Raw genomic sequence first — 17442 nt, 5'->3', positions numbered from 1 at the left:
CGAGAGCAGATTGTCTTGGGCTTCTTCTGCTGGTTACTGTGATTTTAAACAGGCGTTGGTGGAGTCGCGTAGTGCAGCGTCTTAAAGGGACATGAGCACAGCCCACCTACACAGCCAAAGCGGAATTTTTTTTTAAATACCGAATTTACCGGTAACTAGTTGACACACCCCCAATTCAAGTCGTTACTGACTTCGCCGGACCCAAGCCAAGTCGGCCCCCGATCATCTCGGCCCGATGGCAACTATAAACCGGCTGGCGGAATACACAGGGGGGCGCGCGAGCGTGTGCGCCTGACACCCAGTGTGAGAGACAGACTGCGCGTTTTTTTTTTTTGTTTTGTTTTGTTTTGTTTTTTTATTCTTCTTGGGCGGGTGTCATTCTACTTGGGCGGGCCGCCCTAGTAAAGTTTATGTAGGGGAAACTCTGTATATATATATATATATATATATATATATATATATGTGTATATATATATATATATATATATATATATATATATATATATATATATATATATATATATATATATATATATATATGTATATATTAGGGCTGTCAAAAAATAACGGGTTAATTGCGTTAATTAATTTATGTAATCAATCTCAATTTTATCAATTTTTAACGCGGTTTAATGCATGCACATTATAACAAGCCTCACCTCTACCAGTGGGTGGCGGTAGTGCACCCGCGTGGAATGCAAGCTGCCTGCAAGCTGCCAGCAACCGAAGAAGAAGAAGAAGCCTCACCTCAGCCTCGGCTGATCGAGAAGCTTTTTCAGCACTACAGACTGTTATCTGTTCCTTTATTACGGATTATTTAGAGAAAATTAAGCACATACACTGTCAGTACATTATCATTAAGTATTAAAGTGTATTTAGCCTTTTTTTCTGTTTCTGAATCGCGGGGCGGCGCCGGAGCGATTGGTTACGTTCACTTCTGTCTGCAGACCTTCTAATCTCTCCAGACAGAGTCTGCTCTGTCTTTCCACGAGTTTTTCAGTCTTTCGGTGTCTTTAAGTGGAGCCATCAGGCTGAAGCTCCGTCTACTTTCACTTTTACCGTCATGTTTTGTCTGCTGCGCGGACCCTAGCGGACAGTGTTGCCAGATCCTCATGGTAGTTTCCAGCCCAAGCACTGCTGAAAACCCGCCCATTTTTATAAAAACCAGCCCAATTCGGCCAAACCCATGAGATAGCGCCAAAACATTACACACACAACAGAAAACACTTCCTAAGCATACAAACCTTCACATAGTGACCATAACGAGGATAAACAATTGTATAAGACAACACAAGTAACACCTCTCTGTTGCCACAATAAAATTATTAAGCAAAAACAATGCATTTCAAAACCTGCAGCTGCTCTCTCTCATCTGCACAGCACGGCTCTCACATGCACGCACGCGCGCAAGCGCACACACGCGGACACACGCGGACACACACATGCACATCCTAATGAAATTATCTTACCTTCATGGAGAATTGGGCTAAAGTTCCATTTCTTTTTCTTTTTTATTACTTTGAACGTTGAACTCGCCAATTAATAGGGAAACCAGTTCTTCCAAAACCCCGGCTCCGCTCCGCTCCAGGTTCTACACGCTCCTCCTCCGCTAGTTACCTGCTGCGTTCAGGTGACTGGAGCGAGCTGCGGAAAACTGAAACTCGGTCGTTCATATGAAGGCAGCGTTGACAGCTTGACTCAGGAGACACCCAGGAGACACGTGAAGGAAGCATGGACAATTTGCACAAAGGAACGGCTTTCAGACAGCTGTGAACCGGCTCTCGTCGTTTACTTAAAAGAGCCGTTCAAGTAACTGTCTGTGGAGGATGACAATGGTTGCTGCAGACTACTGGTTTTCCGTATCTGCCGCCTTGCAGTCGTCTCAGCTCGGCAGGTACACAGTAGAGGGGGGCGTGTCGCGTTTCTGCACCGGCCGCGGAAGAGCGGACAGACGTGATTTCCGTAAAAAATTCCGCTATCGCAGAACTTGGGCTCCCGCCCAAGTCTGATTTTTCCAGCCCAAGGAGTTCAAACCAGCCCAATTTTTACATGCCTGCCCAAGGCTCTTTTTCCCAGCCCAATGACTTTTAAAGTAGCCCAATTGGGCGGGAACCCGCCCAATCTGGCAACACTGCTAGCGGACAGGAATTCATGACGATTTTTACGTCACGCGGACCAACGCGCACCCACGCGCACCCACGCGGACATGTGAAGCGTGGACGGGCAGCAGACAGGAGGCAAAGGAGGCCTGGCATCAATTCATTTATTAAAACAGAAGAAGAAAGCAATATGGAGGGAGATAAGCCGGCTGGCCCCATGGATTCTACTTGTTTGATAAAAAAAATGTTGAAGCAGTTTTCTGTTCTCCACACAAAAAGGAACACTGGCTAAGAATGCCCTGTTTAATTGTGCAAGAAAAAAGTGTGGTATCTCTTAGTTTTACTTTTCTTGTGGTACAACATTTGTTACAGAATGTAACTGAAAATGTAACTCCTGCTAAAAGCTAACTTTAGAGGGACTGCAGAAGGAGCACTACACACACACAGACATTATGTTATGGTGTGCATGTTTTAGTTTTTGAATATTTATTTTATTTGGAGCCTTAAATATAAAACACATCACGTGTTAAATATATATAATCATGTCCTGTCGTTTTTTGGTTAATGCAATACAGGAAAAAAGGGTATATTTCAGACATAGTTGGACATTAATTTGGCAGCTGTGATTAATCTGATTAAAAATTTTAATCATTTGACAGCCCTAATATATGTGTGTATACATATATATATATATATATATATATATATATATATATATATATATATATATATATATATATATATATATATATATATGTATAATTAAAACTCATATTTTTTGGTCCAGATTTTTTAAGGCCTAGAAGGCCCTGAGGGTTCCCCTCTGCTCATTTTAAATTTCACTCCAGAAGACTGTATAACTCCAAGTATAAGGACATTTTTTGGTGTGATTCTCAAATGTTTCTGCTTTTTCCTCCATATCGACTGGAGTACTTTCTTCTATTTTAAATATTTAGACATGGAAGCTTTTTCATTATTTTTGTCTAGGCTTGTCAAGTGTTTCTCTTTGTGTGTCAATGCTATATTTTGCACAACATTCAAAGTCTTTTTCCCCTCAGTGACGACTCCTCTTATCCGTCCGTTCAGGTTCAATCCCGAAGGAGTGCCAGCAGTGCCACGCCAATGCATTGTGCCTAACGGGGGTGGGTTGCCGCTGTAAATCTGGATTTGAGGGTAACGGTACCTCCTGCAGCCCTGAACCACGTGAGTTCTCACCGCGACTGAAGCTCCAGTTTGTTTGTGTTTTTCCTGCATGTTGATCGTGATTCTTACGGACATTAAATAGCATCTTCGTCTGACTCTGAGATGGTCACAAGATGAAATAACTAGACCTAAAACAGAGAAATATGCAACAGTGTGCTTTTGTAACCATGTGAGAGAGAGAAGTAATGAACTGCTTATGAAACTCAGACCTTGAGGATGCGATAACAAGGAAACCTCCCACACTTCTGGCTGAAGGCCGGCTGCTCTCTGTCAGATCACCCTGACCCTGCTGTAGCTCGAGTAAAATCCACACTCAGACAAACAACACTGGCTGCGCAGCCTGGGAGATGGCTTTTTGTCTTAAATTTGAGAGTTTACGCCAACAGCAGGTCAGCAGGTGGGGGAGACTGCAGCTTCTTTTAGGAACAAAATCAATTTTAAGAAGCAAAATGTCGGTAGAAAGGTTTAGAAAGACCCAAATAGATTACTCCTGATATCTTTGTTGTGATGAATAGTTTGCATTGTGAGGAAAAAAAAGATGTGAATTCACATAAAGATGAAGTAACTTGATTTGTGGGAAGACATTTTTGTTTCTCCTAAACATTTCACAAGTTTCAATGAAGATAAAGTGCAGCAGTGCAATCGCTGATCCTTACAATCAATAATAATAAAGGAGGAATATGAAAGCATTAGTATTACGTAAATATGGAAATATTAAACTAGGGATCTGTTGAGTAGTCAATCCCTACATTTTCTTTTGTCTTTCTTATGTTACCATACACTGTATGTCCTACTGTGTTGAAGTTTTGCAAAATGTATTAAAAAAATAATACAGATTCAATATTTAAACTACAAGCATTTGATTTATGAATAATGCTTGTTATTTTGATTAAATTAATCCATTATTTGTAATAGTCACTCCTGCACTTTAAAGTGTTTGAAATAATAGAAACAATCAAGTGAGAACTACTATACAATACTTTAGATGTGGTTCTGCTGTTGGAGTTGAGCTCTGTGATCCGATGAGGTCAGTAATTTAAAAGCTCTCTGTTCATGTTCAAAAAAGCTGCGAAATGCAGAAACAATGAAGAGCTACAGTTTATACATATAGAAACAGACAGTATCACTTTTAATGAACAGACACCTAAAGGCCAGAGATACATACATTTAGACAAACCAACTGAAATAGATATTCAGCAGTTATACTGAGATCAGTGCAGTCAAATAGATCAGCAGCTCTGAAAGTTCTCAGCATCCTCATTGACCTCAGCATGTCTTCATACGATACGACCTCCAACATTGATTCCATCCAGCTGTGACTACTGCTATCTTCATCACGTCATGCTCATATTTTGACATGTTGGGCCTTTCTGTTTGGCCTCCCGGTTGACAGAATCGTAGTGACTCAGGTGATGCTGAGCCCGCCCACTTCCCTCTGTGTTCCCGTACCTTTGTCCAGAATGGGTGATGGCATGGATCAGTGTTCCCGTTTGTGTGAAGGTTATTAAAATCCATTCTGTGAATCTCAGCAGGGGTGAGATAAATTCCCTCCTACCCTCCTCAGATATATTCCCCAGTATTTAGTCGTGTTTTCAACCAAGCCTCATCGCTCAGGTCACAGCTCAGGTCCCTCTGCCAGGTGATCCTCAGGTTTTTACAGATTTATTTTTGTTACCCTCTAACACAGCTGCACTGTGTGCTACATGACGTCATTCCAGAAATTCCAACACTCGGCTCATTTCCTGAGTGACTTGGCCCTCAGTTGTAAAAACTTTTATCTGTAAATACTTCCAAAAACTATCCCAACTTTCCAAACTGTATTTTTTCTAATGTTATGAAGAAGAAAAGAGAACTCTGTTTTGAATATAGGTCACCTTTCAGAAGCCATTGACTCCAGTAGACAGTCGGGTTGTGCCGTGTCGAGCCATATGGTTGTCACACCACACATCCTGTGCCCGAGAATGAGCCAACACTGGGTTTGAAAAGTGATCCTGTCCATTAGTCATTGAACCAAATGAAAACACATCCAAAGATTGAAGGGAATTTGTAGCTGCTGTTCATTTTTGATCCAACTCAGCTCTGCTTCAGTTTCCCTCGTCAATCTGAACACTTCCAATGTATGAGCCGATACTGGGTACCGCCGTCCCGCCCATGTCCCTTGGTGACCACATTAGAAATATACTTTTTAATGTTATTGTTATTATTTCTTACATATTGATGTCTCTCTGTGTTGAATCCTCAATGTGAGCAGCACCGGACCTCTGCGCCGAGTACAACGGCGGCTGTCACCAGAACGCGAACTGCAGCCAGACGGGACAAGTCGTCAACTGCACCTGTCAGAGCGGCTACCAAGGCGACGGCTTCGAGTGCGAGCCCATCAACAGGTGTGCCTGGCTCATTGGTTTGTGCTTCCATACGTCTTCTTGGAGGATGGTTTAAAAGGAAAGATATCTGTCTGCCTGCACTTCAGGTGTGTTGAAGAGCCGAACGGAGGCTGCAGTGACTTCGCCACCTGCACCTTCACTGGTCCCATAAGTGAAAATTAAATACCTGAACAAAAAATGTATTATTTTTGAATACATTTTTTTCCTTCTTCTTACAAATTTGAGAGTTGGAAGGTATTAATTATAATCCCAAAAGTTCCGATTATACAGTTAAAAGTTTATTTATTTCCTTGTGAGCTGATGTAGATTTGTGGGATAAGTATAAAGTAGATAGAGATGAGCAATATACCAGTGATTAGATGATGAAACTCGAAAGTAAACATTCTGGCAGTATAACAATTCAGTCTTTGGATAAATAGATGCCTGAGTAGCTTGTTGTTGGATCATATACAGCCTCAACAACTTGTGCTTCATTCTGATCATCCTCTGTTCTGCTACTGGCTTTTGCATAGGCTCCACCGCCGCACGTCCTTGGAGAGCATTATCATTTTAAATAGGTTTCTGTATTCAATGCAATTCTTCCCTTGCTGTACAGTTTTCGAAGGAAAATAAACAGAGAGAAGTGGTTTTTCATGCAACATTTGAACAGGTATTCGATGTCCCACCATCTGAACTACACAACTTGTCCCGATAGAAAGTTCTTGAAAATGCCAACAAGTGATTTTTATCATTTTTATTAATTCACAGAATGGTATATATCACTCTGGGTTGCATTTTAAAAGAGTTGCGATTATTTTCTGATTTTCAATAGGTCTTCTCGTGAAGTAGTATAAATATCCATGAAGACAGGATGGATAATTATCTCCGCACTATAATAAACGCTAAATAAACCAATGCTTACATTCATATAAATATAGAATATCGTAACATATAATGTTGAGAGAAGCATTGTATTTGTCCTCTCTGGCTTCCTGCTTCATCCTGATCACTCACTAATCTTTTCCTCCAGAACGAGCGTACCTGTGAATGCCAGTCGGGATATGTGGGAAATGGAGTCCAGTGTCTGGAGAAGGCGGTTCCTCCTGTTGATCGGTGCCTGGAAGACAATGGAGGCTGTGATCCCGTGGCCTCCTGCAAGGATCTACATTACCATGGTAACACCCCTAAAATCACTCTCAGTGCCATGGCAATATGTCCGAGGGTAGACCTGTCATAATGTACTTATTAAACACCCGTGATCTTCCTGTTACCGTGGCAACACGACTGAAGCATGAACTGGCAGCTGTCTGTATAATCACACTTGGCCTCTGCTGGGCAGAAGCCATATTGACTCCGTCACAGTTACCATGGCAACTATTGAATCCTGAGCAGATGACCTTTCAGAGCATGCCTGTTGTCATGGTGACGGTATAGGCCCATTGTTTACGGGTTCAGGCTTTGAATGGAGACTTGTCTCGAACCCGGTAAACAAACATCAACACTTCCTTTGTAATTCCAGAGTTTGTTTAAAGGTGTTAATACCTGGACCTGCTTAATCAGTGATCAGAATCATGGCAGCCTGCCGGCTATTGTTCCCCATCTCGATGCCAAAACAGCCCTGAGCTGTTGAACCATGCACTCCAGGAAACCCCTGAAGGACTGCTGTCACATCGTGCTTCCTTTAAACCGGGAAAGCTTCAAGGTGGAGCCTGAAAGACGCTCTGACTGAATTTGATGGCCTGTGTTTCCAAGATGATGTCATGTCTACACCGTCTAATAATAGGTGGAGCCATCAGACCAGGCCAGCTCTGGGATCCTGCTCTGATGTCCATCACTGGTACTTTTAATGGGGACCAGAAATCAATGTGGACAACAACAAACTGTGATGCAATGTGTGTTCTGACAGCTTTCTCTCAGAACCACCATCAACTTCTTCTATCAGTTTGAGCCGCAGTGGTTCGTAGCTTGTTTACTGTGTGCCTTGGAAATATAAGAGTGCAGGTTTTGCCCAGTTTGTGTATCAAAAATAGGTAAAGTGGATGGCACATTTGCCATATTCATTAACTGGAGATGCATTCTATAGCTTCCAGATTCCAGAGCCTCTCCCTTCAACTGACTAATGTAACTTCAGCTAAGCTTCATGAATCACATAGAATATCCACTACTGTCATGTTTGTGATTCTTTTTTTGTTTTTTTCATATAAAATGGCCAAATATATTACATTAATGTCATATTTGGCACCATTGGCCATTCTCACCTTATTGGTTGCTTACGGTGTACACTTTCACGATCCTACAAAGAGTTTTTGCTATTTATTTTCTGCAGCAGAGACTAAATTATAGCTCAGAGTGGTGGAGGATGAGAAGTCTGAGCTAACTTAATTATTGTGCCTCAGCCAACACAGCCGGAGTTTTCCACCTGCGCTCTCCAGAGGGGAAGTACAAGATGAACTGCAGTCAGGCCGATGCCGCCTGCCAGGCCGAGGGCGCCACGCTGGTCAGCTTTAAACAGCTGGGAGACGCACAGCAGGTAAACCCACCATCAGAGGGGTTTCTATGGAGACAGCAGGCAGCTCGATGCGCCTCAACATGAAAAGAGACATCGAAACTGATAAAAAAAATACTTTTGTCATTACTGGTCCATGAATCTGTTTCTGCCCCGAGTAGCATCAGTCTATACTTTTCTCTGTACATTATCATTTAGGAAGGATCTGTCAAGGTAATGCCATGTACATTTAGAAATTAAAATGACACACACAGAAAGAAAGCTGACCCACTTTAGCAAAGTGTTACGTGACACCAACTTCAATGAGTATTATTACAAATCAAATTAATTAAATTGTAACTAAATGGATAAGATCCATTAAGTTGACTTATTAAGATAAGTCGCTTACTCGTTGGAAGAAATGCATTACCAGCACAAAACACATTTATATAAGAAAGCATCAATAATTAATTTCATAAATAAATGAATCATTTGCTCTTCTGGTCTGCTCCTGTGTTACTGCTGGAGAACAATGCAGTCATTTCCTGGAAGTTATTTTTTTGCAATAACTCAAAGATGAACTAGAAAGACGAGACTGTTTAAAGCAGAGAGAATGAAGAGACTCTCAGCCAAACCACATGATGTCCAGCTCAGTGCCTGGGAAGCGGAAGCCTTCCAAATGGGAGAGAGAGAAACGCCATCTTGGGAAGAAGCTCTTTAGGAGCCTCTCAAGCGTGTGAGCACCATCCATCATGGAGGAGGTGGGAGGAGTCTGCAGCAGGCGTCTGATGGAGGAGCACAAGACAGACTGCTGTGTGTTTCAGGTGTCTCCAAGCTTCAGCTCATATTAATGAAGGACTGTGGATATGGATATGGGGCGACAGTAGCTCAGTTGGTAGAGCGGGTCGTCGTTGTGTCCTTGGGCAAGACACTTCACCCACCTTGCCTAGTATGAAAGTTGTGAGAGTGAATGGTTGGTGGTGGTCGGAGGGGCCGATGGCGCAGGTTGGCAGCCTCGCTTCCGTCAGTCTGCCCCAGGGCAGCTGTGGCTACAATAGTAGCTTACCACCACCGAGTATGGTGTGAAAGGGTTGATGTGATATTGCAGTGTGAAGCGCTTTGGGCTCTGTCAAGCAGGGTAAAAAGTGCTATACAAGTGTAGTCCATTTACCATATGAACGATGAATTAAAGCAAGATATGACTGATATGAATCCTATAAAGCTGATTTCACTTTGAATTTGACAGAATCTTTTATTCTCACTTTTGAGCAGATTAACTGATTTTATTTATATATGAAAGATGCGAGACTGACTCACAAAACAGAACTTGTTTGAGGAGGCTTATTATATAGTTGTTACAGCTACAGCCAGTACACAGACAAGAAAGATACTTTTAAAATGAAGCAAACTACACATCAGAGGCTCAAGAAGAAACCAACCGGCAACCGAGAACACAGAGCACATCACTTATAGACAGAAGGAGTGAGGAGGTGGTGAGATGGAAGTGGACACGATTTTGAGGTTGTCAGAAAATAGAAAGTGAATTTAGTCAGAGATGGAAGACATAAATACACACCAGCCACAACGGACATAAAGCAGAGGTTAAGGTAATACTTACAAACATGAAACTGATAAATTCCATCAACAGTGCAGACTCACTCCTTAAAATAAAATGAAGAAACTAGTTTGGACACATTTAAAAACGGTCTGAATCAAGGCTGAGTCAGAAAGTCCCAGTAAGAAAGGATTAATTAAAAACTTAGAATAACAATCATTTCTTCACCAGAACATAATCTCAATATCTGTGTGTTTCTTAACAGTAAACTACGTATTTGACATGAGTGGGTTCTGGCATAAAACCACAGGATACAACCACAAGTCAGTAATTCTATTGAAGTCGGAAGGTAATTCTTCACAGTCAACACTCAGTATGCAGGACTGACAACTGAACCTCTGAGGCCGAGGTCAAATTATAAAACCAGCTTGTCTATCCATCCCACTTCGTTTGATAGTATTCATTCACTCTTTTTTTTTAACCTTTCCTGACCGCAGCAGTGCATGCTGGGACTTCTGATCGATCACTTACTGTGCCCTCGTCACTTTCTTCTGATCTCGACAGCTGGGGATGCATCTGTGTGTGGCCGGCTGGATGGAGGGAGGGAAGGTGGGATACCCGACTCGCTACCCTTCAATTAAGTGTGGAGAAAACCACGTGGGCCTCGTTATGTACAAAGAACCTGTGGATCAGAGCAGCAAGTACGACGCCTACTGCTACAGGCTCAACGGTACTACAGCAGTCTGTGTGTGTGTATGTGCGTGTGTGTGTGTTTGGACATCCTGAGCCATGCTTCCTGTTGTTTTCTTTACTCCAGGTTGAAATTTCTGAGCAGCATCTGTTGTTTACTTTGCTGGAGCGGCATAACCTCGCTGTTTGCATTGGCTTTAATTTATTTGAACTTGGTGCGTCGCTCATTTATTTGGCTGCTGTGGTTCTCCGGATGATTTTTACTTGAGCGTAGAGTTTAGACAGGAAATGACCGAAGCACGCCACAAGTAATGAGAGCGTCAAAAAGCAGTGCCTTGATCGAAACTTGTTACTAAAATACTACTGGGTAACAAGTTAATAACTTATCACAATAATGAAAACACTAATTCAATCACAATTTATAAAGTTTCAGAGTGACATAGCCACTGTCTCTTTATTTTCTGTTTTCTGACCAAGTCGCTCAGTTACTATTCTACTAAACTCTTCTTTACTTTTCTGGGAATGCCTTGTTAACCCTGAAGTCATGCAGTCTTTATGTCAACAACCTAAAAGATAAAACTTCTATAGGTGCTATAGATTCCCGTGTCTATAGGTTCTGTGGTTCTGTAGTAAAGTAATTCTGTTACTTTTTTGTAAAGGTAACTAGTAACTGTAGCTTGTCTTGCACCAGTTGAAGTTGCAACTCAGTTTCTCAGGGGCGACAGTAGCTCAGTTGGTAGAGCGGGTCGTCTTATAACCGGAAGGTTGGCGGTTCGATCCCCGCTTCCGTTGTGTCCTTGGGCAAGACACTTCACCCACCTTGCCTAGTATGAAAGTTGTGAGAGTGAATGGTTGGTGGTGGTCGGAGGGGCCGATGGCGCAGATTGGCAGCCTCGCTTCCGTCAGTCTGCCCCAGGGCAGCTGTGGCTACTATAGTAGCTTACCACCACCGAGTATGGTGTGAAAGGGTGATGTGATATTGCAGTGTGAAGCGCTTTGGGCTCTGTCATGCAGGGTAAAAAGCGTAGTCCATTTACCATTTTCTTTTGATGCTTCACATTCAGTGTTGATAAAGCACTCGATGCACATGTTTTAATAAGTAGATAATAAGCATCTTAAAGTCCCCATAAATTCCAGATTAGGTGAAGATGATTAAAAAATGTTATGGACTGTCAGTACTTTCCTGATTTAAAAACTTTGACATTAAGACCCTGCGGCCCTCTCTTCTGTAGAAGTGTGTGCTGCCATCACACAGAGATCTAAAGAGCTCTCTCGGGCCTTCAGAAGGAGAGTTGTCAATGGCTTTGCGTCTGATGAGGGATTTGAAAAGATCTCCAATTGATCTGAAATAAATTATTCCAGCTCTGACCTTCTTCAGAAAGTTTGAAATCAGCACTGCTTATGATGTAGCACACAGTGAAATAATTAGTTCTCGACCATTTGGAGACATTTGTAAATCCCTATGCGGGCACTGAGGGGACTTCTGAAAGCTCTTCAGATCTCAATATGACGACAGTGAACACTTCAATCGCAAAGGGAGGAGCAGACCTAAATGTCAGAGGTTTAAATCAGACAGGTTTGTGTCTGCTGTCACCCTCTCCAGGGTCTAATCCAGGGGTGATGAATCCTGGACCTGAAGGCTGCAGATGTTTCCTACATCTCCCTGCTCCAACACACACACCGTAGCAATGAATGTCTCGTTATCAGGCTCCCTGTTGATTTTGGTGATGTCGGAAGATTCAGGTGCTTTTTTTTTTTTTTTTTTTTTTGTCCTGTTCAGCAGCTGGGCGTGCAATATTGTATGATTGTAGCCTTTTACTGTCTGAACAGATTTTAATGTTAGCAGCAGGACGAGACTGAATCTCCTCCTGCTGCTGCCTTTATTTAAAGCTGGCGTCCGGCATGGCTGCCGGACAGGACCGGGACAGAAACACTCAGAGAGCGAGAGACAGAAAAGAGAGAAAGATAAAGAGAGGGAGAATGGGGGGACACAACCTATGTACACATTCACGGTGCAAAACAGTGTTGTCGACGCACCACACATAACCAAGAATCATCATCACCAACAACAGTCTAGACAACACCAAAACAGAGCCGACAACCAACGCAAAAACTGACAGAACCATACATATATGTATATATAATTTTTTTTTTTTTTTTATCTCCCCCTGACAAACCATATTAGTGAACAGACCAGGCCACAAAAATAAAAAGAGGTGTAGGGAAGGAAGGAAATGCAAAGACACCACAAACCATTTTTTTTTTTTTTTTTTTGTTTTTTTGTGAGAATATAGCTAGCAGTAACTAGTAGTAGACTCGGGGCGTGCAACAAGAGAAGGCTACGACAGATCACCATTAGTCTAACCACCACAAGAAGACAAGGTAACCGAGTATGTGAAGAGTGATTAAAGATCAGCGTGATCATGCAAATGTGATGGTGATGGTGATGGTGATAGTGAACATGCATATATGACCTCTGACCCCTGAGAAGGCCAGAAGCAGGCCAGAGAGGCCCTCAGAGCCCAGACAGCCGGCGGTCATCCCAGAGCCCGGATCCAAGCCGCTGCCCCGGGGCAGACGCCCCCGCTCCGGTTCAGAAATGGGGCAGAGGAAAGCCCCGGTCGGGGACCCCGGCGGCCCCGGGGCCCGGGCCCCTCGGAGCCACGACCAGCAGGAGCCGGTCCACCCCAGGCGCCGGACGCCCGGGGCGGGCAGAGCCGAGAGCCCAAGGCCCAAGAGCCCAAGAGCCGACCCCCCACCCAGGCGGAGGGCCATGACCCACCCAGGAGAACCGGCCCACACGGGCGGCTACCCCACCCCAGGCCAGTACACCCCCCAGCGCCCAGCCACGTACCCCGAGATCCAGGGCATACCGCCCCCCCGCCCCGCCCATCCACCCCCCGACCCACCCCTCCCACCCTGTCCTCTCCCACCTCACTCCCCCCCGCCCCAACTCAGCACTCACACCCACTCACTCACACTGACACACGCACGCATGCGACGCATGCGTGCGTGCACACGCACACACACACACACGCACGCGCACACGCACGAACGCGCGCACACACACACACACACACACACACACACACACACACACACACACACACACACACACACGCACGCGCACACGCACGAACGCGCACACACACACACACACACACACACACACACACACACACACACACACACACACACACACACACACTCACACACACTCATCCCTAAACCAAGCATACTCACATTCTGACACACTCACACGCTAGCAAGCACATACACACACACACACACACACACGCACACATGCACACACACACATGCACACACACACACACACACACACACACACACACACACACACACACACACACACACACACACACACACACACACACACACAGTCCATCCTACCCCAAACATACTCACATTCCCACGTCATCCAACCGTCATGTCCTGTGGGAGACCCTCCCGGAAGGCAAGGGAACACCGGACCCCACAACCAGGACCCCCCGCCACCCACAACTGCCGCCCCCCATTCAGGTGCTTTATAAAAGCACTTGCTCTGCATATAATAGTCATGGTTGCCCTGTGGCAACTGGCGAATGGTTCAGGGTTTTCCAGGTATTGGCTCCAGCACCCGCCACCCTGAACAGGACAAACTGTACAGAAGATGAAGAATGAATGAATGAATAATTGCGTTGCATAAAGTGATATGAACAGCCAGCGATAATGATCACAATAATAATGTAATCCAAAAAGAAGGACAGATAGTATATAAACAAAGACAATTTGAAGTATGTAATAGTAATACTATTTTAAGAAATTGCTGAATACATACATACAGGACATGTCTGTCTCAGGCCCTATTTACATGATAGTGCTTTTAAATGAAAACTATCCTGGCCCTTAGCCTTGGTCAGGCAGTAGCTATAGATTGTAGCAATCTCTGTATTGTAATTTACACAATGCTTCTCTAGTGACAAATGTTCACTTTCTCTTCATTTGTTTATGTATGTGATCAGCAGTTTTTTCAATTTGACATACATTCTTTCAGCTTTATTTTTTTTTAACTCCTAAGATTAAAAGTTTAAGCTCCTAAAATAATTACATTTTTTAAAACTTCTGTTTGATTCTCAAAATAATATAATTTATAAGTTATATTTTCTACAGACAGTGTGGTTTCATTACAGAAACAAGCAGCAGCGCCAGCTCGTGGCCTGGCATGCTAAATACATTGTTTTCAACATATGTGCCATTTCAGTGTGATAAAACATCGTTTTTAAAATTTTACAGCGTAAACATGAAAGTAGTTTGAAATGAAAACGCAAAAATGATGCATTGTCACTTGAGACGTCATCTAAACTCAGCCCAAATTGAACACAAACCCAGCCCGGCAGTGCTCAGTTCACTGGAATCAGTCTTTTTGTGATATTATCATAAGTCAGGAAGGGATTCCATGTCTTTTCAAAGGAATCCATTTTACCAATCAAGGATAGCCGATTTTCTTTCCTCCTGTCAATCCAGAGTTTGCGTATGAAGGTGAAATGGAGTTTGGCCATTTTAACAGTGTCCACCTCTTCGCCAACAGAGGAATGAGTGAAACCCTTTTCAGAGGGAAAGAAGGAGACTTGCAGGGTCATGGTCTTCCAGGATTTGTCACCTTATCACTAATCATTTTGACTTAATCTGAGTGTAATCTGATTCCTTCTAGAGTGAGATGACAGTAGGACTGGACTGTTTTTTAGTTTTTTTTTTCTCCATGTTATCATGTATCTATCTACTCTCCTGCTTCACCCGGGAATACAGGTCACACGTTTCTCCTTCTGTTATTTCTTTATGTGGATCCAAAAAGAAAATTGTTGTTCATGATGATCATATTCGGCAACTTTTTTCTCCTGTCAAGTCCAGCTGATCAATATGTGGATTTTCAAACAAACATCCATCACATCTGCTCAAACGTTAAGTTTCCTTTGTGACAGATTACAGTTGAGTCAGAAATCATCTCCCTGAGATACATTTTTCTAGCTCGATAAGGTGAAGTATTTGGACCTTCATTCAGTTTTACACTTTTGAACACGTTATATTGTAAGTAGATGTCATCTAATAAAAGATATCAGAAATGTAAAGGTCTTCAAAAATGATTGAACAGCGCTCCAGAGGTCAAAATGAGTGTTTTCGCGAGCGTTTTATGAAAGGTTGGCAAGCTCTTTTTTTAGAGAGGATAATGAGTGATGGATTCAGTTTTTCAAAAAACTACGACTTCTACAAGGTTTACTTTTTGCAGATGGCGGTTCATCAAAGCAAAAAGCATAAGATCCCTACAGACATAGAAGAAAAGTAAAAGTAGATTTAAGCAGTAAATACCCTCATTGCAGGTAATTAAAAAAAGCTGTTCTGATAGTCTTTAGTTCCAGTCACAGTCAATAATGTTAATAATGTGAAATCCTGTGTAAATAAAATCAAGTTGTCCAGAGACATGTGTTTTAATTACTTAATGCATTGTTATTGATGCATTGATTTTCGTGCAAACATCAGATAATAAGGGAGAAAAAGTTTATGATTTAATTCTATTTCTTCAGTTCAGAGTAAAAACAATTAATTGTCATGTCTTTGATGTTTTCCTCCACCAACACAAGAGCAAAATGAATGAAAATAAGGACGTTTTAATTTTAAAGTTGGAGAATTAATCTGAATTAGAAAAACAACTTTGCAAAGCAACTGGTTATTAGTTTTTCTGACATAAATAGCTTTAATAATATGAGCATTGTTGGCAGTGTTTGTATCCAACTCAGAACTCAGACGTGTGTGTGTGTGTGTGTGTGTGTGTGTGTGTGTGTGTGTGTGTGTGTGTGTGTGTGTGTGTGTGTGTGTGTAGATGTTTCCTGTTCGTGTCCCCGTGAATTCGTCGGAAACGGAGACTTCTGTCACGGCGTCCTGACCAGCGTTCTCGCAACGTACAACAACTTCTCCATCTTTTATAAGGTGAGTGTTTTTTGTCTTTCCTTTCAAATTAGCAACAGTCAGCGCTGCTGAGGTTTCCCCTCGCTTTGGTACTTTTGCTTTAGGTGGGAACAATTGCAGAGCTGCTGTCTCTCTCCTGCTCCCCCATCCCCCATAACTTCCAGATTCCAGAGCCTCTCCCTTCAGCTGACTAATGTAACTTCAGCTGAGCTTCATGAATCAGTCTGCCTGACCCAGACTGTGCTGACAGCTCAGCCAATGTGTCACACACGGGTGTACAGTCACAATGAAGGTTTTTTTTTTTTTTTTTAAACAATCGTATTGAACACATTTGTATATATGGACAGGATATAAAGTGATCCACATTCAATCCTCGAATAGAAGGGCTGAAGCGGATTAGACATGCGCTTAAGGTCTCTCTCAGAAATGTGTTTTTATCTGCTGGATATCTGCTCAGATAAATATCTGCCCTGCCGGCTGGCGTCCCAGTGGTGTGCCTCCGTCCGCTCCGCCTGCCGGCCCTGCGGGTAGTCGACCACGGAGCTCTTTGAACAACTCGCTGTTGTGCGATTTGCAGCCGTCTTGCCTCTCCAGTGTTTGCTCTCTCAGGGTTTTTATTAACAAGTTTTTTCTCAACCACTAGTTCTTCTGCTTATCTTTGACACTCTTAATTCCTGCTCCCTGTTTACTGCACACATCACTACGTATGAGGGAACGCATGTGCAGAACTAATAATCCGCCCATACAGTCCGCTCCGCTGTCGACCGCTGTTAATATGAGGCACAAGCAGATTATCGAGTGGTGTAGACTACTGTGTGCAAACAGATCAGAAATATAATCCGCTCTGAGTGAAGTGGATCCACCCAGGTGTTTATATGACACATTTACAATCTCGTCACCTTCACCTTACAATCCTATTATTAGGGCGATTTTTTGGCCCATGTAAACGTGCCCAATACGAGTACTACTAGGGGTGGGCGGTATGGCAAAAATATATATTACGATTTCTTACAAAATCAAAATCACAATCACGATTTTATCACGATTCTTCTTTATATTGATTTTTCTAGACTAATTTACAAGTTT

At 42.9% G+C, this 17442-nt stretch overlaps 1 protein-coding gene across 1 annotated transcript in view; it reads left to right on the top strand.

The window, feature by feature from the left end:
• LOC115388169 (stabilin-1-like) overlaps window positions 1–17442 on the top strand; it is a 140069-nt gene that overhangs the window by 103730 nt on the left and 18897 nt on the right. Inside the window, exons 54-60 of the mRNA XM_030091127.1 lie at window positions 3186–3302; window positions 5554–5686; window positions 5773–5832; window positions 6695–6840; window positions 8062–8195; window positions 10270–10435; window positions 16271–16377. Of these exons, the coding sequence (XP_029946987.1) occupies window positions 3186–3302; window positions 5554–5686; window positions 5773–5832; window positions 6695–6840; window positions 8062–8195; window positions 10270–10435; window positions 16271–16377 (863 nt within the window). The remainder of the gene's footprint in view (window positions 1–3185; window positions 3303–5553; window positions 5687–5772; window positions 5833–6694; window positions 6841–8061; window positions 8196–10269; window positions 10436–16270; window positions 16378–17442) is intronic.

The sequence above is a fragment of the Salarias fasciatus genome, chromosome 5 (assembly GCF_902148845.1).
Source record: "Salarias fasciatus chromosome 5, fSalaFa1.1, whole genome shotgun sequence".
NCBI lineage: Eukaryota > Metazoa > Chordata > Actinopteri > Blenniiformes > Blenniidae > Salarias > Salarias fasciatus.
Note: the sequence above shows the minus strand (reverse complement) of the source record. Positions and strands in the feature narration are given on the sequence as shown.